The following is a 25,568-nucleotide window of genomic DNA, read 5'->3' as shown; positions in this document are numbered from 1 at the left end:
GTGCTTAACTGTGACTATTTAAATATTATAAGGAAAGGACAATCTTTTTCTTTAGAAAAGTAGAATTTAAATTCATTAATAGTTACATCAATGCAACATTAGGGCTCAAAGTTACAAAACGAGAATGCACTTCCTGCATGTTATGACATACATTAAATACATTCAACTGCCCATTTGCAAAGCAACAGTTGCACATCTGTACTATTTCAAACATGGCCTAAGTTAACATTGTTACAGGAGCCTTCTCTTCTGCATTTCCTGGCTTTTATTTTAACTGTCTGACTTAATGCTGCATTAGATCTTGTTGTATAAAAATTGTGTTTGGAATGACTGCATACAAGTGGCAAAATACACAGTGTGTTTTGCTTGTGCTATAGTTCACAGAAGAGCAAGTTTAGTTTAAATCATTGGCTTTTTGTACTTTCTCTCTGTAAAGCCAGGTTCACCTTAGTATCATGAATTGAACCACACAGACAGAGGGACGAATAAAACTAGAACCGGTAAGTTGTCAAAGCATCTAGAACTCCTCTAATGCCTTTTCTATATGTCCTAATGATCAAATTTTAAAGTTCTAAACATCATGGGAAGAGACGAGAACCATATTGTATATTTAATCATCAGCTAGCAGGCTCAGTTCTTCAAAAGTTGTTATGCATACAGAACAGACTACACCTCTGCTTGGTGCCCATCTTCTGCACTCAGGAACTATTCTGCTTATGGTAAGTTACTACTACTTATAAAAATTAAGTTTGAAAATGCTCACCTGCAGAGTTTCAACTGTTCACTGTGGATTTATTTATTTAAAAAAGTAATTGACAAGTCTTGTGTCAATTTATGCTATGAAGCCATGTTTTAGGAGTCCATCATGTGGTTTTATATAAAGTTGGGTAATAGTTACATACTATAAGGTTATAAAAGTTACTGCGTACAACAATACATAAAGCTGAATCAATTTTTGCAAATCAAGCTGGCATAACTGCATTTTTGCCTTTGGAAAGCAGTCAGTGTTTGCTACTATCTCTTTCCAGCTTTTTTTGCTACAACTATCTTCTGGAAAACCAAACCAGTTGTCAAACTTATGAGATTTGCTTCAGAACGAGAGTCTAATTGCACAGTCAGTCAACTTTCTGCTTCAATCTACTTAAGTGACTTTGCTGGACAATACCCCCAACTATTACACGTTGACTGTTTTTCCCTCCCAGTATTCTCTATAACAAAGAGTTTAAAAATGCAAAAGCATAACTAGAGGTATATGAAATGATCTGAAAGTGAATTTTACATCAAATTATATTCTCGGCTTCACTTTCAGTGGAGAATGAAAACCAGATTAAAACATTTCATTCAGTCTATGAATTGTTTTTGAAAAGATTAAATCTTTTAATAATTGTAACTCATTGCCTATAATGGGATGTGTTGTGGTGACCAATGGGAAACTCCCAAGCCCTGAATATGTAGGGTTTTATTCCAAGGACTTGTGTATGAATGTATGAGAAAATATCCTTTTTGAGCTTGAAAGGCAGAAAACTTGAAGCTACTCGAGGTGAAGTCCTTTATTTAATCCTTAAATCAAACAGTTTGACAATTGCAACAGCAACATCCAACCGCAAAAAAAATCTGCACCATATCCTGGCAGAACTACTTTAAGGCCTTATCTAGCCTAGGACAATAGATCATATTTAACAATGGGTTAACAAACATGTTTTAACAGTTAGGACATACAGGGTTTAACACATTTCAAAACCCATTCATTTGTCAATCATCGACTTGAGGGTGGATGCATGTTAATTAAAACGTGATAGGATCTAACTAGACTAGGAAAATGGGTCATGTTCAAAAACATATTAGCTAAGAGTTAGAAATGCCAGTTTCTAAATCACATCAGCCCAACTGGCTTCAGAACTTTTAATTTTCGTTCTCTTCTAGAGATAAACCAAGCACCAGAAAGTTCCCAAATCACAATTCTTACCGTTTCTAGTTCTTTCACAGATCTAGAATATCCCCCTTTAGTTAAAACATCCAGCAAACCATCAGCCATTACACATGGGTAGTCTTGAGACTTTGCCAAAAAATTCTGAATACTGAAAGGTAATTACAAAGAAATCAATTTCACATCAAGCATGGATGACAGAAAAAACCCTGTAAATGGTTAGTATGTCAAACCAACATATTGAACTTTGAAAATGCTGATATTAGAAGATTGGCAAGGGATTCAGTCTAATAGGTTTACTTTTTGTTTAAATAGCCAAGGCTTTTGTGGCCTGTGGACTAACTTAGAGTCCCAATGTAGCCTACAATGCAACTGAATAGTGCTTTAAGCAGCAAGTTCTCAAACGGCAATTAGTTTTGCATGTTTGATATTCATTATCGCTGTTGCACTTGTTTAAACAATTCAGGTATTTGAAATGAGCTATAACATGGAGTATTAACAACACTAGAAAGTTTTCTAATTTTCTTTCAGGAGATGCTTCTAAAGCACATCAAGACAAAGGTGTATTCATAACTGTATCAAATAAATGCTCATGGAGTAGAGGCATTAGAATCGAGGGTGGTTATAAAAGACGTGAGACAATTACAGTAATTTTGCTCAGTATAATAAATCTGATCATCATTTCAAGCACTATACATTATATTTGAAACTGAAGTTTGTGTAGCACTGAGATGTCCCATAGCTACCACCATGGTTCATGAACTGACATTTGACACCAGTAGTAAAGGTGCCTCATGTCTAACACAATAAAATCAGGTTCCTTAGAAGTACTAAAAAGTACTCTATCTAAACATCCCTAGCCATCAACACTAGTCTTCAGTTTCTGAACAGTATTAAAGCAGGATGGCACACTTTCTAAGATTTCAAAAACGCAATGGTTTCACCAGGGAAATAACTGCAGGGGAGTGTATTTTCATTTTTTATGAACATCTTTGTACACTAAGCAACTATCTAGGGACTTCTACCAAGCATATCACCATTGCATCTGAGTGCAAAAATACCTTTAAGTATTTAACAATATAAGCATACAGAAATATAGTTAACTGAAAGAAAGCTATTAAGTTCTGATGAAAGTGAAACCCAGATTATTTTTGAAGTCACTCATTAACTATTTTATATATACAATTGTGTGTGTGGGAAATTAAGTTGTATTTTAAAATTAAACATGCAGATCCCCCTCAGATCTTCTGCATATTCATATACTTTGGATAGATAGCTTTAAAGATTAGCTCTTAGAAAAGAATTTTTTTTTCCCCAGTAAACCACACTTGCAGTCTTATTTTAAAGCAGTTGTGGAATTACACAGTGTTGGATTATGGCAACGGCAACTAAGCAAGTCAGTACAAAGATGACTCATTTATTTGCACAGAGCAATCAAACTGGTTAAAACATGTGAAAAGCTATCATAATTTATGGCAGTCATTAAGAGCCTGAAAAATACAGTTTTCCAGTATCAGTCAGTGTTATCTTTGCAATGGAGTTTTTGATTTCATGCACTTCATGGATCAAGAGTATCAAACTCCCTAAGATTGCTCTTCCCTTGCTAATGTCACAGGTGCATTGTTATTAAAGGAGCTGTGTCTTAAAATAGCACCAATTTTAAAAGGTAGAGTAGGTGAATTATGAGTAAGTACCAGAATCTAGTTTGGTTGCATTCAATATGCAAGACACAGCCTTAACCATCAATATTTGACTACCACAACTGTTTTATTGAAATTACTTCAGAAACTTTAACTTAAGATTAGTTTGTTTTACTGCTAAAGGTAAGCATACTAGATGAAATGGGATCTCTTCATCACAAAGGAGAATTTGATGCTGTAACTGCTACTGATAGGGAAACAGGCAGGGGTGAAACTGAGCCAGTACCAGCCCATATGCAGCCCACGTTAAAGCGCTGCCTTTCACCTCCCCCGACAGCATCTGGGGGGGTCTGTAGCAGCAGGGTCGCCCACAGGGAAGGCAGGAACATTAAAGCACTGCTGCAGTGTTTTAACATTGTTGCCCCTTTTGTCCCCTCCACCCCCCGGGCCACAGATGCAGGGGGCCAAAAGGGCAGCTGTTGGAGCCTCGGGCCCTTTTAAAGCGCTGCTGGAGCCCTGGGCAACAGGGGCCACGCAGCACGGATGGGCTGGCTGAGGGAGACTGACCCCTCAGCCTCGCCTGAGGCACCGGCCCCCAGAACCGGTAAGAATTTATTATTACTTTCACCCCTGGAAACAGGTATATTTACTTTTTCCTAGATATGCATAGGTTACAATAAACAATATTTAACGAAGTCTGTACAAACTCTACTTACTCTCAAGATAACTTCAGTAATTGTCAAACTGGAATACAGATCTTTCTTACTTACCTGAAACATTCTGGATTAGAATCTTCCCCGTACGTTGAATAGATTAAGTCAGAATCATCCTTGCTGATGTTTGCAAATGTGGAGTCATAGGCTGGAGCATAGGAACTGTAGGGCCCATAATTCAAGTATACCACTGTTGAATAATACAATATCACTAATTAGTCTTATCTTACATGTGCACAATATCAGATTCTAACATTAGGAGTAACATTCAGTGTTCTAAAGTTGTCCCAAACAGGGAACCTTTAAGCAATGCATTTCTTACAAGTTTTTACTAATTTGTTGCATCAATTTAATTCCAAGAGTTTCTTACATACAAACATTTTATCAACTATATCTGGTTAAAGCACTAGAATACATACAGAAGTACAGTCCTGCACTGGCAGGTATACAGACCAAATGACTTAAAAGGGATTTTCCATCCCATTTCTTCGTTGTGTAGAAGTTATTTGGCTTCTACGTGATACAGTCCCTACATAAAGCTGAATTCTCCAAACATTAAGGGCATGATTTTCTAAAAAGCATGATGTAAAAAATGCATGCCATCACTGAGTATGTACAAATCTGTATTTCCACATAGACTTTAAGGCCAGAAGGGACCATCATGAGCATCTAGTCTGTCCTTGTGTACACTGGAGACCACAGAACCTCTCCCACCCACTCCAGTAATAGACCCGTAACATCTGGCTGAGTTACTGAAGTCCTCAAATCATGGTTTAAAGACTTAAAGTTAAAGAGAATCTACCATTTACACTCGCAAGTGATGCATGCCCCATGCTGCAGAGGAAGATGAAAAACCCCAGGGTCTCTTCCAATCTGATCCAGAGACCTCAGGGTCTCTTCCAATCCTCAAATACGGTGATCAGTTAGACTCTGAGCATGTGGGCAAAACCCACCAGCCAGACACCTGGGAAAGAATTTGTTGTTGTAACTCAGAGCCCTAACACGTTTCTATCTCTAATGGGAAATACCTTGCCTGATGCATGGTAGGACTGCATTAGCCTTTTTTCATGGCCACATAACATTCCAGCTCATAGTCCCGTGATCAACCAATACACCCAGTACACATGAAAAGGAACAACTGTGCTGACCTAATCATTTGCATCTGTGCATGTAAGTATGTACATTTTTGCACGTGCAGTTTTGAAAATATTTTAGATCTGCTTAAGTAGTTGTTTGATAGATAATATATGAAGAGGATATGTAATATTCTGCTTCAAAGAACAATTGAGAATACTACGATTTTGCTCTAACAGCTGCATAAAACCCAGTTCCAAGCTGTTTGGCTGGCTGTCGTGAGGTTTAAATACCTAGCTTAGATGAGCTACTGCTGTTAAGAGAATAAAGGTTTAAAGAAAATATGTAGCATTCACCTGGAGTAACTTTGTTCCTTTTGTCTTCTTTGAACCCCTGTAATGTATTAACTCCTGACTGTAGTCTTCCAGCTGTCATACCTAACTTCACAGGGCTGTAACCTGGTTCTACAATACAGCACATCACAAAACAGAAGTGACCAAGGAATAGTTAACAACATTAAACAGATGCAAAATGTCCAACTTAATATGGGAGTTCAGAGCACAAATTCTGTCAGTCTGCAATTTCCAAAGATTTAAGATCAAACTATACAGATACCAAAAAAATAAAAAAAAAATCAGGTGTTCTCAAAATTGCATTAACTCCCTGTTTGAGTGAGGCCATTGTGAACAGATGCACATCTGCAAAAATTTAAGTACGACAGACCCAAATAATACCAGTCTCTGATTATGTATTTAATGTTAAATATGTTTAAACAAACATTTATATATTTACAAGTAATACTAGAAAGAGTTGCTGGGTAAACAATTACCACCACCTTCCATAGAAAATTCACTGCTAATATAAAGTTCTTTCCCTCCTCCCCATGCTACACTATCTGAGATAGCATAAAAAAAGAGTTCACATAGAATGTAACATAACTTGGATCCCACTTCTTCATCCTTGCCAAGTTCTGCTTGGTGCAGAAACCGGGGAGGGGAAGGGACAGCGTTGTGTCACCTTTATACTTCCTCCCATTCTGGGGTAGTTGGGGACTAGTGCAGCACTGGCACAAGTTAGAAATAGCCAAAAACTCTCGCCATGCCCCCTTTTAGCTGGAAATGTTCCCTAAACCACATGGCAGGGAGGGGAATGGCACTGCCCATCTAAGCGCAGATCTACACTATAGCAGGGACTGACACTCTGAGATCAATCCACGATGGTCAACTAAGCAGGTCTAGTAAAGACCTGCCCAATCGACTGCAGATCGCTCTCCAGTCAATCCCTGTACTCTACCCTGACGAGAAGAGTAAGCTAAGTGGACAGGAAACACTCCGTGGTATAGAACCCACAGTAACTCGACCTAAGGTACATCGACTCCAGCTATGTTATTCACGTAGTTGGAGTTGCGTAGTATAGGTCGACTTACCACGTTAGTGTAGACACAGCCTAAGTTATCTAAGGATTCCCTAATGGCTTGTTCCAGCAGGTTTGCAGCTCCTCTACACCAATGGAGACATATAAAATTGGTGGTAACTGAAGCACACACCAAGAGTAGGTCTAGCCATTGATAATTAACATGCTCAACAGACAAACATACCTCCTGCATTAGGGTCAAATGGATTAAGAAGTCCCAGTGTTGTTGTACCATCTGGTTTTCTTCTTTCAAACTCACACTGAAATCAAATTAAATTATTAAAAATATTTGATTTTACAAACAACTTTGGATTCATAATATTTGAACTGATAGGAACTTAGCTTTTGAGAGTTTTAGATGGTATTATAGGGAAAAATTTCAGTGATGCATATTTGTAGTGAGGAGTATTAAGAGATCAGATTTGACCCACAAACTTAAATGTTACAGTAGCTTTGCTATGCTTACACTTACTCTTCAGTTCATACCTTCACAGATGGCCTAAACCCAGGGTATTCAATCATTTAAATGGTAAATGTCAAAATTCAGGCTTTTTTTTTTAAAAAATTGTCTACAATTTGTAACTCCTCCAGTTACCAATTTGTGAAAATTTCTAATTTCATTATTAATAGGGCAAATAGAAATTGTTGTTGTGAAAGACTGAACAGATTTATTGCGTTAGATATGACTAATATTCACTTGAAAAAGAGCTCTGTATGGCTCAAATGTTTTTCTCCATCAACAAGGTACAAGGGAATAATATATCTACGAGGCTGCATTCAAATATTTGGTCACAAATGAAATGGGCTGTTTGTGTTAGTCTAGTGTCTTTAACACCAGTCTTCAGCACAAGATCCCTGTATCATTGGATGCAGTTAGCAGTCTTTGCTTAGAATGGACTATTCTGAAACAATGGTTTTTGCACGCTAGGGTTAAAATGTTTAGTGGTTCTGCACTGTACCATTTACTATAAACATCAAGTGACTCAAAGTTTAATCTTTGATTAAAACTGTTTCTAGCAGTCTTGCATGACTGAGCTCTAAAATTCATTCAAAAATTTTATTTCAACTGAAGTCAAGAAGTGTAATGGCCCACAGTAGAGATCTTATTTAGTTCAACAAGTTCAGGAAATGTTCAGCTAAAAAGTACTTTTTTTTAAACTTCCTGTGTTTAAAATGTTAGATTTAAATCAAGATTAGACACGAGTAAATCTCAATGTAAATTATAGCATTGTTATACCCAGAATTTCAAATGCTACACAATGTTAAATGGGCATTTCCCAAAGAGTAAACAAATTGGTTTCGAAATCCACCGAACTATTCACCTGACTGTTCGCAAGTCTTCTTGTTAACTTTCCTCCAGATTCTCTAACGATACGATCAATCTGCTCCTGCTCCCTTTCTAAGTTATTATTCCTTAATTTTTCTTCGAGTAGATCTTTGTCTTTCCTGCAAATAAATACAGTTCCTCACATTATCTGCCTCAAAACGAGTGAAGTCACTGAATCACAAGTATTGGCAAAGGTTCAATGGAGAAACAGTCTGCGTCAGACTATTACAGCAGAATGTCAAGTACCTGGTACATACAAAGGAATTCAGTATGAGCAGGTTTAAACAGGAGAAAATATGCATTAGAAAGCTCTCTCTAAAGCTGGTTGGTAACTTTTCGCCAAAATGTTTTTTCACTGAAAAATGCCAGTACATCAAAATAAACTTTGCGGGAAAGGGTCCATTTTGACACATTTTCCGACTCGAAAAAGTTGAAAAAAGTTTCAAAATTGTCAAAGGGGCCCATTTTGACATTTTCAAAACAAGAAATCTTAGGAGTTTGGTTTGGATTGAATTTATACTAAAAAAGTTAAGTCAGAATTGAAACAAAATGTTCTGATTGATCCAAAATGGAATTTTTTTCAGGTTGTTGGATTGTAAAAAAATGTTGAAATTAACTTTGTCATGATCCAGGACGGAAAATGTTTGAAACCTCAAATTCTTGCTGGATGGGAATACTTTTTCCCGCCTGCTCGATCTATAGGCCAGAGTGGACTTACACAAATAATTTGGTTCTCTGTGTGCTAGTCTCTCTACAGCTGTCTTCACACATGGGTTTCTCCAGTTAGAGATTTGCCAATTTGGAGCACTGCCATGCTTTGCAGCTGCATTCCCATAAACTAAAAGGAATCGTTTTGGTACATTTATTACAACAGTCTAAACTCTGATTTCCTGGAGCTATGTTGTCATATCTTGAGTACCAACATTCATAAGAATGAAGCCGCTGATTGGCAAATATTTTGAAGTATTTGAAGATATTTCAATGTAGCAGAACTGCTGCTGTTACACGCACTCTCTGCAGCGTTTAAGACCTATCTGACAGCAAAAATAGCTAGTAGTTGCCAGCTGAAATTCTCAATAGACTACATATTGTTAAGTGCATCAAAACGTTGAAAAGTCATGCTTGCCAGCTTGCACCAAACTGGCATTACTTGAGTGAGAACAATTAGACACAAGAAAGCCCACAAAATCTTGAAATAAGTTAGTCTTGGTGCAGAATTACCTTGATAATGCAAAAGACCTTCTATAAAAAGAAAAAAACATATTCATGATTATTTTGGCCAAAGAAAGGGCTAGAAGAAAAAGGAATGGAGTTAAAAAGCAAAAGTAATTTCCAGGAGTCTAGGAATCAGAGTTTCTTGGTGCATAAACAGTGCCAGAAATGCAACAGGCCATGTCTACAGATGTCTAAAAGCACTTTCTTTCAATGGAATTAGAGTGGGTAACTTTAAATCATTACTTAAACAATACTTTACTTTTTATGTTCCTTGTTGGGGGTTTTGAATGCTTTGATGTCAGCTTCCATAGATTCTTCTTTGTCTTTCCCGAGAACATTGTCATCCTCCCCATTTGGCTGTAATTCCATCTTATCTTTTTGCTTTCTGCTCTGCTGCAGGTCTGCCATGAAATCTATACTCTGTTTTAGGCTCTGTATTCTCTCCTAAAAATATACAAGGCATGTTTTCATTTCACATCTCCAATTAACCCTTTCATAACTTGTTCACAAAGATTTAAGTTAAATGCTTTTCTTTCAACACTATCAACTAGAAAGGACAACTTGGATCATTAGATGGTTAATAGTTTAATATGGACACTGTGTTTAAGAGGTGATCTGGCACCAATACTGAAGCATGACACTTAAAATAATGGAGTGAGACTCAGGCAGGGTCAGGCTTCGGTCCCCTCTCCCGGGGTCGTGTAGTAATTTTTGTTGTCAGAAGAAGGTCGCAGTGCAATGAAGTTTGAGGACCCCTGCTTTAGAGCAATCTGCAGAGATATCAAATTGTTTCACTGGATCCTGTGAAAAACATTACTTCTAGCTCTCTCATCTTGTCTTCCACAAAATTATTGATTAAAAGGGATACGTGTTACCATCACTAATGACACTGTTTGACATCCTTTCCTCCCTTCCATATCCTACCCAGTAGTGTCTGAATTTCTCTCCTTTCATGCTGCTTGTTAAGTCGTGTTCCTGTCTTATCTCACTTTTGCTCTTTATTCCTCCTTTTTTTGAAAGGAGCAAATAGCATTTTACGTTGAAAGGCTACAGAGGAAAACCTGCATGATTCTAACGGATTTCCTTTTGTGGTCACCTTTATATGTAAACAGCAAATGTACCAAAGTGCTATTTTGAATGCTGACATGAGATCTGAGGGAGGAGGGGCAACACTGTAGCTAGAGTAACTGCAAGATCTCATGTACACTCTAGAAAACTGAGTATGAGATATTATCAATAGTTAAAATCAAATACATGTACAGTGCCCCCTGCTGTAAATAAGGAATTCTCTCCTTTAACATGTATCAAGTTCAAGTGAATGGATTGCTTTTTTGTATGAAAGATACTGTACTTGTCAAATTAATGCCTGTTGTAAATTAAAACGGACAAGCACTATTTCAGCACAAATGGTTTCAGAGTGTTTAAAATTTTTCATCCATCTTTTACAGTGGTAAATAGCTTTTGGTGGCTTTGGGAACTCTGTATTCTTCTAAATATAAAAGTGAAGTAGATACAAAGCAAAATAGCTTTTCCTAACTATTCTATATGCAATGCACTTTGTCCTTTATTATATGAAATACAGAAGTACAAATAGGGGAGTCGGGAGGTAACTTTACCTCTGTATTGGTACTGCTGAGATTGATACTAAAATACTATACACTTCTGGTTTCCCCATTTTTAAAAGAATGTTGAAAAAAATGGAGAAGGTAAAGAAGAGAGCCACAAAAATGATTCTAGAGCTGGAGAAAATGTCTAATGGTGAGACCTGAAAAGCTCAATCTGTTTACCTTATTAAAAAAAAAGGGGTGTGTGTGTGTGACTTGATTATAGTGTATAAGCACTTTCCCAGGGAGAAAACACTGAGTACTAAGGGCTCAATAGTCTAGTGGAGAAAGCACAACAAAAGCCAGTGGTAGGAAGCTGAAGCCAGACAAATTTAAATTGGAAATAAGGCACAATTTATATATATATTTTTTTAACAGTGAGGGTGATTGACTACTGGAACAAACTACCCAGGAAAGTGGTGGATTCTCCACCTCTTTGAGTCTTCAAATCAAGATTGGATGCCTTTCTGGAAGTTATGCTTCAGTCAAACATAAGTTATTGGGCTCAATACAGGGATAACCAGGTGAAATGTAATGGCCTGTGATATACAGAAGATCAGATTAAATGATATAGACCTTAAACTCTAAGAAAATAGATCCCATATTTAAAAAAAAAAATGGATCCCACATATTTCACAGCAAAAGCAAGACTTCTCACTAAGTTCTGACCAATGAAACCAACATTTATCCAGGATTTAGTATTTGTGTTCCATATACAAATTCCCTACAATTGGAGTGCCTTATGAGAGAACAGTAAACGGTTTTCACCAAAAAGTAATAACGGAGAAATTATGTCAAAGAAATACTATGGTTCCTTCCTCACTGTATCAGGCCCCAAATGACAAATCTTACACCCTTTTACAATATTATTCCTGTCCATCTTGAAAAGAAAGTTTGAGGATCTTCATGCAATTATTAAAGTACAAAAAAAAACTTTACTCTTTCAATACACTTAACATCCATATATCTCAATGTGCTTTACAAAAGATGGTAAGAATAGTTTCACCACTTTACATATGTGAAGACAGAACAGTAATAAACCAGAAATAGAACCCAGGTTTTAAGTACAAGTCCAGAGCCCTATCCACTACTCCTTAATGTTACCATGTTTACTGTTCCAAAAACCAAATAAATCAGATGGAGTGCAACCTGTTCTGTTTCCCAATTAAAGCCAAAAAAACCCAGGCCAAACAAAATTTATTTAAATTTTTCATTACCTGGCTAAGTATTTTCATCCCTGAGTGCAATAGTTTCTTTGCAGCTTTGTAATAAATAGTCTCTGGTTTGTTGTAGATCATGGCATTAGTGCACATCAATCTGAAGTTATCCTGTACAAAAAAAATTAATGAATTTTGAATGAGAGTTAAGTTAGACCATACAGGATGCTATATTAAAATAACTGGCTGTAATACAAGTGGTGTCTTGAGCTGAAGGTAACGAACAGCTTCAAAAAAAGCCTGTAGCAATTTCAAAGATGTTTAAGTAATTAAATATTAAGGTCAAACTTTTCAGAACATATGGATAAATGGTCTAGATCCATATGTTGACACCCACATAAGCAGTCTGATATGAGATTTGTTGGGTGCTCAGCACTTCTCAGAAAAAATCAGGCCATTTATTTAAGTACTTACTTATTGATGTAGGTCTCCATTTTTAAAAATCTTGGTTCAAATCCTTAAAACAAACTTTTAAAATATATAAATACTCAACTGAATTGCACTTAGTCATTGAGGTGTCAGTTGTGTCTTAGTATTTCAATGAGAAAAAGAACTACAGAATCCTAAACTTAGGAAAGGGTATCCCAAAGACTGTTTAACAGAAAGGATGAACTATGTCAGACTTTCTCTACATAGATGTGCTAGACCTCCCATTCAACCATCTACACAGAATGTCAAAGCTGAAATGAAAACTGAAGTTTTGGCACAAAATATCTTCCACTATTAATCAGTACAGTTATGTGTGAAAGGCGAAGAACCCAAAACGGCAGGGAGAAATAGATTCTGTAGATCTGTGTGCCAGACTAATCTGAAGCAGCTGAAACAACAAAGGAATGTTTTCTTCAGCTTCAAAGCTCTGAGTGAGAACATATATTTGGAAAAAAAATTAAAAGTTAACAGTAATCCAGATATTAGCTGCACAAATTGCAAACATGTTATAGCCAGAAATTGCAACTGAGGGCTACATTTAAACCCAATCAGGCAGGTGAAGGGCTACAGAGTATTTCTTCTTACCAATGAGCAAAAAAACTCTGATTCTGCCTATATTGTTTTCACATCTTGATGAATAAAAGATGTTTTATATCCTCAAAATTTTCCAGGAAAGGGGCACAAACTGGAAAGTTAGCAGATCTTAAAGGTGATATGTAGCTTAGAGTTTTGGAACCCAAACTCGCATTCCTCATTTGCCCTAAACTGCTGGGAGTTTTGGTGTGCACGGAATACACAATCATGCCCTGAGGGCTCAATTTTGTCAAATTTAGCTTCAGTGACTGCTGGCTCCTGGAAACTAATTACAATTCCTCAGAGGAAATCCTCTTTGGCAGTAACAGGAGACCTGAAGAGACATCATAGCACTATAACCCCTTCCCTAGAGGTGGGTTCAACTTTGCTCACCCCAGTTATGTCAGATTTATGGCTATCTGTCCCAGGTGTTTTGGATCACTGATATTCTTTGGGGGTGATCCTATGTCCCACAAGCAATTATTCTGGGACATTTACGAACGCCATATTTACTCTGAGAAGCCATGAAATATCAGTATGTCAATGAGGCCCCTGAGTTTAACATGGACTATCAGAAGTAGCATCTTTAACCAATTTCTTGATAATTGTGAATTCCACTGAGCACGAGAGTTCCCCAGATATACCAGTAAAAGGGCAGGTTCTTCCCTAACTCACTAAATACCTTCAAAGACACCAAGGCCTGCAGATTGGAGCTCATCTCTTCTTGAGATGACAGGTTTGCTCTTGAGGCCAAAGCACTTTGACAGACATTTGACTACCTCTTTAATATTAATGGGAAGGTAAAGGCAATGCCAGGCATAGACAGCTTTCCCTGGAGATCACACGGTTATACTTGTCAGACAGAAAACAGCAGTCAAAGGGCCATATGTGTATTATGTTTTTCTTTTAAAGACTTGCCATTTCGGGGGGTGGGGAGGGGAGTAGGAAATCTGATGGAGTAGTAACAGGTAGGCAAGGATGACAAGTTCATTCATCTCAATCCTTACATTTTCTGTTTATATTCAGTCCATTGTAAATTTTGCAGTTTTATTCTGAAATAAAGACGTCAAATGGAATGGTTTTCTTCTGACTTGCACATTTTTTGTTTATAGGACTATATTTTGGGCTGAGACAAGGTGGGTGATTTAATATCTTTTATTGGAGCAACTTCTGTTGGAGAGAGAGAGAAAAAAACTTTCGAGCCACACAGAGTTCTTCAGTTTTGATACTCGAAGTACCTTTCCCAATAAAAGATATTACCTCACCCACATCCTCTCTCTAATATCCTGGGACGAACATGGCTATAACTACATTACATATTTTGGGTTCTAGAGGAGCTGTAAATATTTAACCCAATTAGTACAATTCTGAAAATTCATTGGGTTACACCCTACAAGCAAGCAGTAAACATCAGAAGGGGAAAAAAAGTCCACTCAGACCAATGGGCAATCATTCATGAAACTGGATTCCAGTTATACCATATTAAAATACATATAACTTGTTTCTATATTGTATTCTAACCAATACTATACGTATTTGTTTTTGTCATCCAGATTATTTTTTGAAAACAGGAAGTAATTTATTTTTTATTTTCAGAACTTGTTTGCTCAACAGAAAATATTGCTAAAGGCACATGTGGTGATTTCTGCCAATTTCATATATTCATAGAATATGAACATTTAAGGAAAACTGAATAAAAGAGGGAATAACCCTGTACAATGCAATTGCTCGTTCCTCCAAGTGTCATCATTTAATCCCTCTCTGTAGCAAAAATATAATTTATAAGCACCTTTAATTCTTCTATGGACTGGTAACCATTGTTCTTGATCTTCTCTTTCATGGTACTAAAATCCATTGGGTGTTTAATGATCATGGAGTAGCCAGGAGCAATAAAGTCAGTCACAGGAAATGAAAAGAAAGCATTTGGATCCTTTCTGTTAAGATATGAAAAGATGCACTCTTTATATTTTATATTTATAACAAAGAACATAGAACATAGAGCTTAGAATTAAATAGAAGAGAGAAGACTAAATTAGATATACTGTATATCTAAATCTGAGTTTGGAAGAGTGGGAGAAAACCTGAGAATTTAGGGTGGGTAACAAAGCTCTCTCTTAACCTGATTCCCCATCATCTGCTATTTGTATGCCAGGCAGACAGTGACCTTCTCTCCCAAATTCAGAGTTAGATGGAGAAGGCTTAAATTAAGATAATTTATGCTTGATTTGGTCCTTCCTGCAAAACTGTAACCAAAAAAACCCCCAAACCCACTGTCATCTGGAAATCTGAATTTCTTATTCAAAAGATGCTCACTGTATGCTTTAGAAAATAATTACTTTGTATGTGCATTTACCTTTTTACTTTAAAGATTAAGAGAGACTACACAAATTCATATTCGGTTAAATGAGGTTGCAAATTTGACAGAATGCTAATTAAAAATTGTTGCATTTCTCCGAAAGCAAATATTTTATGACATACAAAAGACACATTTGTGTTGAGTTCAGTATATTTGCCATGCTGTTTCCTTTTTAATAGTCTTTAAAACTTAATAATTGGAGGTATTAAAAGGAAGTGTAAGTCTGAGGAGAAATTACCAAGCACTGTGACATTCTGCTATTGGTAGTTAAGTTTATAAAATAGCCCTGTAAATTCCCCTCACTTTTGATTATTTGTATGCAGCTGTAACCCTAGAATGCATAAGTAATATTACCAACAAAAAGAGGTTCACTGTCAATTTATGTCATCTTTATAAAATATCCTACAAATTGCCAGCGAAACCAAATAAAATGCTGACATTTGAATGCTTGATAGTTTGTAGTTCTGCTGCTGCCAGGCAAAATATTTATCAAGCACTTTAAAATTGACCAAGCTTGTTAACAGGCCACATAGCTTAAAAATGTTCAAAGCTACTGCTATACCCTTTAGTAACTAATGTTATCAATTTCCTTTTCACAGTCCTGCTAGAGCAAGTACTCACCTCTGCAACTGTCTAACGAGTTGATTCAAAGCTTCTTGAAGTGGTGACTGTTCCACTTCTGGGGGGAAAAAAGTAAGATGGGGAAAAAAGGAAACAACTACAAAAAAAAATGAAACCCCCACACCCCAAGATCTGATTTTACAAAACTGCTGTACATTAGAGCATTCTGTCAAATATTAACTTTACTACCCTAAATGCACTGCAGCAAACAGAGTAGGGGTTACCTTTCTAATTAGCTTTTATTAAGCATTGTAGTGATGCCTGTATACAAGCAACGAGCCTCTTTTTGAAAATGCCAACACAGTAGCAGTATTTCAAAGTTCAGCTACTTTTGGATAGTATCAAAGGTCAAATCATTTGATATGAAGATGAGAACAAGTAAAAAATTCAAGAAAATTAGACTTTACTAAAGCTGAATACTAGCCACCATTTACAGGACATTGTATTTAACGAACCAATTTCAGCTTTTAAAGCATCTCAACAAAACCAATTAATTCTTACCTTCTTGTTTTGCTAAACTACTCGCCAGTGGTTTCTCTGGTGGCAATTCCAGTCTCACAGGAGTCTGACATTTCAGTTCTCTTTCTCCCTCGCTTTCAGCATGTTCCCGATCTCGCTTCTTTTTATCTTCCTAGAAAGAGAAAGTAAGCAATTTCAGTGATGCTGTAGAAACTGCATTATTGTTGACTGACTAATGCTTTGTTCAGATTACTTAAGACAGGAAACAAAGGACAGGAATGCCAAGACTTCACATTTCTAAAGGCACTGTCTCCACCTGCTGGAAGATAGTTATTCTGCTATCTGAATTACTCTGTCATTTAAAGAGTCTTTTTACTGAGTGACAGGAGCAACTTCCTACAGAGAATTCTCCCCAGGGTACCCTCATCAAAACGTCCCCCTCTCCCCCCTCACAAAAAAACAACCAAACCTTTAAAGCTAAGATTAATGTTAAGAATACAGAAACTTTTGGGAAAGAACACACTAGTTTATTACAAGCCATTAGAAAGCCAGAAAATTGAGTATTAGTTATACTCAAATCCCCCGGCAACCTTAAATCTGCTTCCGTTTCAATATCACCTGTGCAATCATGCATATCTGGGATGTAAAGTTACTTGTCTATTTGAATTCCACAGTCTGGCAACAAACATTTTATAATACTATGAATCCATTCCTCTGATCACTTGTGCAAGGTAAGGGTAAAGTGAAACTGGAGTAACTTTTGGATATGGAGTAGAGCCCTTCAGCCGTACTGGGATTCCGTGGGTTCCATAGGACTTGCTGCCATAATAGCATGAGTGGGTAAAATGTAATTTGTTGCGGGTGGGATTGGGTGGGGAAAAAACACAAAACAAAACCCACAGATTGCGGTAATTTGAGAGAAAACCATAAATCTCTCATCAGTTTACCACATAAAAATTGTGTTTGAATTCTGTTTATATTAAACCATAGGCTTTTTATTTTTTTAGTAGCATAGGGGAAATTTCTCTCTTTTGTGGGATCTAAGATTTTTGTGGGTGGGAGTGGAATAAAAATGCAAGAAACAATGTGGGAGTGGGTATTGCAGGGTAGGACAGGAGTAGGATTAAAAGAATAGTCCACCCACAGGGCTCTAATATGACAGACCAAGGAACACCTTTGCATCATGCCAAAGAAATGGACTTCAGTGAGGCAAAGTACCTTCAATTTATATTAGTTCATCAGTATCTGCAGCTCATTCTGTTGAAATGATTTTGATCTCAAGTTCTATAATTCAAGAATTTAGGTAGATCAGTGGGTCTCAAGTGTTTCTCTACTGGTACCCAAAACAATAGGGCTAAGATGTGGACTGCCCCTTGCCCTTATAACCAGGATCCCTCCCACCAACTTAACAAAAAGGGCATGGCAGGATGCTTGACAACACAGAGGATGTGGGGCTCTGTATTAATTTATGAACACTAAATATGCTATGCTACATGACTGCCAGATTGCTGTAAGGGAGTTGTTTTTTTGGTCTAAGGAGTTAAGTAAAAAAAAGGGGTTAGTAGGAAAAACAAGCAGGAAACGAACCAGTGACTAAAGAAAAGAAACCTAAGAGGAAACCTACCTAAAGGTCCTCAAGGCAACAAAGGCTGGACTATGAATTGACTATTAATTGCCTAGCTGGCTCCCACAAGATTAAAAGGTTTATTTTGCCAGGGTGGGAGACTAAGATCAAAAGGACACCAAACAGCTAAAAAGTTCTCTAGACAGGGAGGGGGTAAGTTGTCCGGGGATGTCAACAGGGACACAAAGAGAAGATGCAGAGGGAGTATGAAGAAGTTGGATCTATGTGGCTAACATCAGGGGATGTTAAACTCTAGGTATAGAGACTTGTATATAGATTATTTTATTGTTTTAAAATCCTTGTTCTCTTATACTGTGAAATGATCCTACTGGGAAGATTAAATACTGTGTTTTGAAAAGGCTGTATGGCCACTCTGTATAAACCACTGACCACAGGCCCTGGAGGGCAGAACTGCAGGTCCTGAACCTAAGCTGGGCCTGCTGAGGTAATCATGGTTAATATGCAGGGGTCTAGAATTCAGATCCAAGAATGGGGGAATCTCATGATTTCACCCCAAGAGAGATACAAACTTGAGGCATGTCACCTGTGATGGACCACTGACCCAGAGAGGGGATAGCATTGCAGCTTGCCCTATACCATGACAGATAGGGCAGCTGACCCCTGTAGTGGGAAGCTAGAGAGCAAGAGGAAAGTATAAAGAGATCCCAGCAGAGCAATGAGACAAAACAAAATATTGTGTCCCTGGCTGCAACAAAATGGCAAATTCTGTGGCCACAGAACTGCAGTTGACAGGGTGTTGATTAAGATGAATGATGCAGTTCACTTCTCCTGGCCCTGGTCTACACGGGGGTGGGTGTCTCGACCTAAGATACGCAACTTTAGCTACGTGAATAGCGTAGTTGAAGTCGATGTATCTTAGGTCGACTTACCTGGCCATGAGGACAGCGGCGAGTTGACCGCTGCCGCTCCCCCGTCGACTCCGCTTCTGCATCTTACGAGCTGGAGTTCCGGAGTCGATGGGGAGCGTGTTCAGGGATTGATTTATCGCATCTAGACAAGATGCAATAAATTGATCCCCGATAGATTGATCACTACCCGCCAATCCGGCAGGTAGTGAAGACCTGCCCTTAGAGTGACTGTTTCAGGCTGTCAGCAGATTCAGACAGGCATAAATTCATCAGTTTACACACTGTTCATATTTTCTATATTGTCCACAACTATAAGGGCTAAAAAATTTTTTTAAATGAAAGGTGTAAAGACTTGACCTTTCAGGCTGAGTACCCCTAGAGCAGATGGTATTTTCCCTTGTTTACTAAATGTATAGTTTAGTCAGGTCTTTATATTGCTTTGGATTTACTCATTAAATGAAAATGAACAAGAAATCATGCTTTGTTTCATTGTTATGCCAGACAATATTTTAATGCAGATGAGAAAAATAATTTCATATATCCAAGACCCATATTCTTCTGATCTAATTAGTTTGGGAATTAGAGGACAAATCAGCAAAACGTTCATGTTTTGAAATTTAAATTACTCAGATTGAAGCACACATGGCATCCACCTTTGTCCAAATTACTAATAATCTAGAGGCCCTGATCCTAAAAATCTCCCAAAAGTGGCAAGTCATTTCATGATTTAACTGTTCTTACACCTTACTGACTTAGATATTTGGGCAAGGTGAAGCTTTTAGCACTAAAGTACATAATGTAACATTAGCTACCTTTACTTTTCTCTTTCTTTTTTCTTTTTCCTCTCCAGGAACCTGTTTTTCTCCTTTCTTTCTCTTTTTCCTTTTCCTGTCTTTGTGTTTTTCATGTTCAGTTTTGTCTTCGTAGAGGCTTGAATCATGTCCTGAGCTTCCAGTAGAGAGTTCAGTGACTTCATTTCCACCCACTTTTAGTACCAGCTTTAAGGGTTTTTCTACATATTCTTAAAGCATCAATGAAATGAGAAATATGATTAAAGCATAGAAAACAGAGAACATACTCTTATTTAGTCAATTTGGATAGTGTTCCAATATTTATTTCTGACATTACAAAACTACTCCTGAACAGGTCTATAATTAATCAACAGGAAATTACAATTAGAATCTGTCAAATTCAGTATATGGACCAAGGCTAATCAAAGCTCATGTCCAATGGCTTCTATGAGAATCAGTTTACACCAGGAATGACCCCCTCCTCCTGCCAAGTATTGCACAGTTGTCTCACATTGTGGATGTTTTCCCTTTTCTCATACTCACAAGGTGTTGGCTACTGACAAAGGCAAACTAGATCCCGGAGAACAGTTTGGTAAAACTGGCACTCCTATCGGTCTTTATTAAAATTGTTACATTTCATACATATTAGGCTAAACCAAAAATAGTTCCAGATAAAACTTACTAGAGTGTTTTACAGTAGAATCATTTTCAGATAACACATTCCAAAACAAAAATGCATTTTTCCTGAGTCTAAGTCCACTGAAGTCCAAGGGCAGACCTCCCATCAAATTCAATTGGAGTGAAGGTACACAGGCCCAGATCAAAAGTAATCAGGCACCTCTCACACCTTATTTCCAAGTGGTTTTTTTCCCCCCTCTCTTTTCTCTCTCTTCAGTGAGAGTCTTTACAACTACGGTTATGTCTACACTGCATACCCTACAGCGGCATAGCTGTGCCGCTACAGCAGTACTGCTCTAAGGTACGCATTGTAGCTGCTCTTTGTCAGCAGAAGAGAGCTCTCCTGACAACAAAATAAAACCACCCGCAACAAGGGTTAGTACCTTTGTCGGCGGGAGAGCGTCTTTTCATTGGTAAAACTTTCGTTGGTCGGGGGTGGGTTTTTTCACATCCCTGACTGACGAAAATTTTACTGATGAAAGTGTGGTGTAGGTGTAGCCTTACAATGCTACAGTGGTGCAGCTGCTTCAGCAGAGACATTACCTACCACTGTAGCGCTTCGGCACAGACACTGCCTACACCAATGGAGTATGGAGGGGGGGAGGTAGAGGGTTGCCTCACTGGTGTGCGTAATCCACCTCCCCAAGCAGCACTAGCTAGATCAATGGAAGAAAATGTTTGTATTGTCCCTATTCAATGCCCACTGTTTGCGACCCTCCAAAAAGGTTACGATGTACTTGCTATCAACCTGAGCAGGTAACTAACTTCCTATGTCTCAGAACAAGTTGGTGGCATAAACAGGCTGCTCTGTAACAAAACCAGGACATCTACATTTTTGAGCTGTCTAACCTAATACACAACACATGGAAAATCTGTTCCCTGTGGTATTTCTTCAAGGCTTTTTAACAGAAATCCAGACCTTTTCAACCCAGCCCAGGCACCCAGAGCTCCCGAGGGAAGATGCGCTGAACCCAGGATATTACATGTATCTGCAACGTGGAGTCTGAATGAATCCACGAACCATAGAGAACAGACCAGCCACCCCAGTATCTCCCCCATCACAAACACACTCCCCCACCTCCCCTCTTACTACCCCCACCAATTTCATCCCCCCACCCCTACTCCCCACTTCCCCTCTTACTCCCCCACCCCCACTTCCCCCACCCCCACACACTCCCCATTCCCCCCTTACTCCCCCACCCCTACTCCCCACTTCCCCCACCCCCACACACTCCCCATTCCCCCCTTACTACCCCACCCCTACTCCCCACTTCCCCTCTTACTCCCCCACCCCTACTCCCCACTTCCCCCACCCCCACACACTCCCCATTCCCCCCTTACTCCCCCACCCCTACTCCCCACTTCCCCCACCCCCACACACTCCCCATTCCCCCCTTACTACCCCACCCCTACTCCCCACTTCCCCACCCCCACACACTCCCCATTCCCCCCTTACTACCCCACCCCTACTCCCCACTTCCCCCACCCCCACACACTCCCCATTCCCCCCTTACTACCCCACCCCTACTCCCCACTTCCCCACCCCCACACACTCCCCATTCCCCCCCTTACTACCCCACCCCTACTCCCCACTTCCCCACCCCCACACACTCCCCATTCCCCCCCTTACTACCCCACCCCTACTCCCCACTTCCCCCTTGACAAACACACTCCCCCACCTCCCCTCTTACTACTCCGACCAATTTCCCCCCAAACACATTCCCCATTTCCCCACCCCCACTTACTACCCCCCCACACACTCCCCCTTCCCCTCCACTTACTACCCCCCCAATTTCACCATCTCCCCCCCAAACACTCCCCATTTCCCTTCCCCTCGACTTTCTATCCCTCCCCCCGTTTCCATCCCCCACTACTCCCCCAAACAGTCCCCCACCCCCTTTCCTCCCCCCACCTGTGTCCCCGTCCCCACCCGGGAACGCTCCTGTCTCCCTTAGACGCCGCCGGTCTCGCTCCCCGGCCCCAGGCGGCGCGTCACCTTCATACGGGTGCTTGTCGGACTTGTGCTTCTTGTGCTTCTTGCCCATGGCGCCCCGCGGCCGGCCCAGCGCCCGCTCCCCAGCCAGCTCCCTCCGTCACCCCGGGGACGCCGCCGAGCCGTCCGCCCACCCGCGCGCGCGCGGCAAGAGGGTAGCCGGCAGCGGAGAGCAACCGTGAGCGGCGCCCCCTGGCGGCCGCAGGGCGCAGCGCCCTCCCCGTGCTCTGTGTGCTCCGCCGGCCCAGCGGCTGCCGTGGGTGCGAGGCAGCGGATCCCGCCGGCTGCGGGGTGCACTCCCTTTGGGGTAGTAGGCGGGCCCTGGCGTCGGCTGAGTACCCCTAGAGTAGATGGTACTATTCGCAGATAGGTGCCAAATTTCTAATGGCCCAGGCCCTGCACCCCAGGGAGGGCTCTGGTCTGGGGGAGGTGGATTAACTATGCCGAGGGGAGAGAACCCCTGCTGTTGGCACTGGTGCCGTCTACACTGCAGCTGCGCCACTGTAGTAAACAAGCCCGAAATGTGGCTTGGCTCCTGTCAACATTTATCTATGTGCTGAAATTACCCAGGTGAGTATTCCCAGTGAGCTCCAGGCCATCAGCAGACAGGTCTTGCTGCCCATCGGAGTTCAACAGTGTCTATGTCTTCAGTGATTCCTAATTCCTACTCCTGCCTCGCTTTTTGCTATTCCTCTCCCCCAAAATATTATAAGGTTCTATTCTGTGCTTTTCCCTTCTACAGTACTTGCTTTTATTGCTGTTGGCATTTCACCCTCTCATTGATCCCGCACATGCTGCCACCATAGCTGTGTTGCTGGATCTACTCTCCAGTGCCACCTGGAATTTGAGTTAGGCAAGCTACAGGGAGGTGATCATAAAGGTGTTGCTAAGAAATCGATTCTGTTCCACCAGGAAAAACCTTTCATTCTGAACATTACAAACTGGTCCTATTAATGCTCGTCAGATTTGTTAGATCATATACCACTTTTTATAGACGAAAGGATTATTTATTTTGATTTTAATTAGACATCTGTGGGTGGGTGACAGAGCACCAGCAAATGGTTAATTTTTAAAGCCTGCAGCTCTGAGGAGTTATAAGGTAACAATCCTGGACAGAGGCAATGAGAATTTGGTTGGATGATGTGATACTTTTGTGTTTCACTGGCTAAATTTGTTGTTATTCAATATTCTACCAGGAGAATTGTGTGGGTGGGGGCCTGGAATAAACCACAACTTCCCTGCTTGATCTTATTCCAGTAGTTTGAAATTTAGCTCCAATAAAGGCAGTTGTTTTTCTAATTCACATCTGGACTTTTTAATACTCTTATTACAAACACAACAATATGTTCCTAAGTATATTTCTGTGGGAGGCAGAGAGTTTTTGTCTGGGTATAAGGCCATATGTAAAAATACAAGTCTAGTAAATGTTTAAAGGACATGTTTCATAAAATGCAAACAAAAATGTGTCTGTATCCTCTGTTCCCCCTAGGGGACTGGTAAACTTTCCAAAGTTTTTTTCATGTTACATGGCAAGAACATTTGTACAATTGTTCTTCTGAATTTTACTGACTAACCCTGTCCTGAATCTACTGAAATTTGAGAGAATTATAGCATAGCCAAGTAAGTCTGACTTGTTGCCAGCCTTTGAGAGTGCAATATACCCTTTTAGTTGTCAGTTTTATTGCCACATCCTGCATCTTACAAGTAGAAATTTTATCTGTTGGCACAGACACTCACAGCCCGAATAAACCTTTGCTTCCCTTTATCTCCAGGTCTTCTTCACACTCTCAGCGTAACATTCCCTTTCCTCTCCAAAACACTGAGAGCTCAGTGGTGCCTTTAAAGCACAGTCCCACTTTGGGGGGATGTGGAAGAGCTCCAGGATGGAGCGTGTGTGTCAGAAATCCCTTGTGCCAACCCTTGTGTTTGCTTTACAGGAAGCAGAATGTGTTCCCCTTCATAACTCACTGCGTGTTGGTTGTGTGGAAGCAGTGGGGAGTGAAGGAAAGGAGTTATGGTCCAGCATCCTTCCCACACACTATGCCTTTTCAGGTGGCTAGTAATGCTAGCAGTGCTAGCTAGAGAGTAGTCTTTGCCGTCTTTGCCTTCTGCTGAGAATGGTTGTGCTTGGCTGGTATGTTTTGTTGCAGAGAGAAAGGGGAGAGGATCCGTGACCCCTGCATGCCAACACAGAGGCTGGGCATGATCTGGAACAAAGCATTCAACAAAATGCTAAGAGGGTGGCATTATAAGTATTTGAGAAGTAGGGCACTACCTGAACACTTCAAGTCCACACAAGAGATTCATATTATGTGACTTTTCTCATTGAATTGGCATCTATCCTGCTGAATATAGACTCTGTCCAACCGAAGGCTTGTCAGATTAAATGCCCAAAGCTGTAAGATGCTGAGCAACTCCAGTTCCATCACATAATTGGTAAAAGTATGTTTGGTTTCCCTAATGAGAAATGAAGGCTAGGTGGTCAACTTGACAGTTGGAGATGGTTAGGAGACTGACTAAAGATCTCTTACACTTAAAAGAATGAAGGGATCTATATTACTTCTTGTTTTGGGGACAGGAAAGGGTAAATGTAGCCTTGGGTTTCATTGGAAAGTCCCTCATAGTAGTACGGTTGTTATATCAATGGGCCTCAAGGGACATGTTTTCTTCGACTCAATCTTCAACATCTCGTCCTTTGAAAAGCCATGACATTATAGGACAGTTGCCTGCGTTCTGATATAGCTTTCTTAGAATACTCTTTGTGGTGGTTTTGTTGGACAAATGGAGCAGCAACTTGAGGAATGATTTCTACAAATCTGAAAGGATCTTTTGAAATTGACGGCAAGGTTTAATAGCCCAGCATAACGCACTGAATTAGGTGATTAGGATTGGTCCCCAAATAAAAACTCTGGATCTGAATCCCCCAAACTCTGGGTGTGTTAAGAGTCCATATAGGAAATTCAGATCTGGATTTCTATCTTTATACTAGACAGATCCAAAACTCTGGGAGTCTGCTTTTCTGTTGACCTGCTCCTTATGTATCCA

At 39.7% G+C, this 25,568-nt stretch overlaps 1 protein-coding gene across 2 annotated transcripts in view; it reads right to left on the bottom strand.

Moving 5' to 3' along the window:
- BRD7 (bromodomain containing 7) overlaps positions 1-22,656 on the bottom strand; it is a 28,976-nt gene extending 6,320 nt beyond the window's left edge. The window contains exons 1-12 of one of the 2 annotated variants that reach the window (XM_084644680.1): positions 22,461-22,656; positions 19,874-20,082; positions 16,611-16,740; positions 16,110-16,167; positions 14,922-15,066; positions 12,131-12,241; positions 9,569-9,753; positions 8,090-8,213; positions 6,952-7,027; positions 5,711-5,818; positions 4,338-4,470; positions 1,967-2,078 (exon numbers count right to left, since the gene is read on the bottom strand). In XM_084644680.1, coding sequence (XP_084500806.1) covers positions 1,967-2,078; positions 4,338-4,470; positions 5,711-5,818; positions 6,952-7,027; positions 8,090-8,213; positions 9,569-9,753; positions 12,131-12,241; positions 14,922-15,066; positions 16,110-16,167; positions 16,611-16,740; positions 19,874-20,082; positions 22,461-22,575 — 1,506 coding nt within the window. In that variant the 5' untranslated portion in view covers positions 22,576-22,656. The remainder of the gene's footprint in view (positions 1-1,966; positions 2,079-4,337; positions 4,471-5,710; positions 5,819-6,951; positions 7,028-8,089; positions 8,214-9,568; positions 9,754-12,130; positions 12,242-14,921; positions 15,067-16,109; positions 16,168-16,610; positions 16,741-19,873; positions 20,083-22,460) is intronic. The other variant, XM_084644681.1, reaches the window with a different exon arrangement.
- Between the last annotated feature and the right edge of the window lie 2,912 nt (positions 22,657-25,568).

Source organism: Lepidochelys olivacea (assembly GCF_965140295.1).
Source record: "Lepidochelys olivacea isolate rLepOli2 genome assembly, chromosome: 12".
In the NCBI taxonomy this organism is placed as follows: domain Eukaryota; kingdom Metazoa; phylum Chordata; order Testudines; family Cheloniidae; genus Lepidochelys; species Lepidochelys olivacea.
Note: the sequence above shows the minus strand (reverse complement) of the source record. Positions and strands in the feature narration are given on the sequence as shown.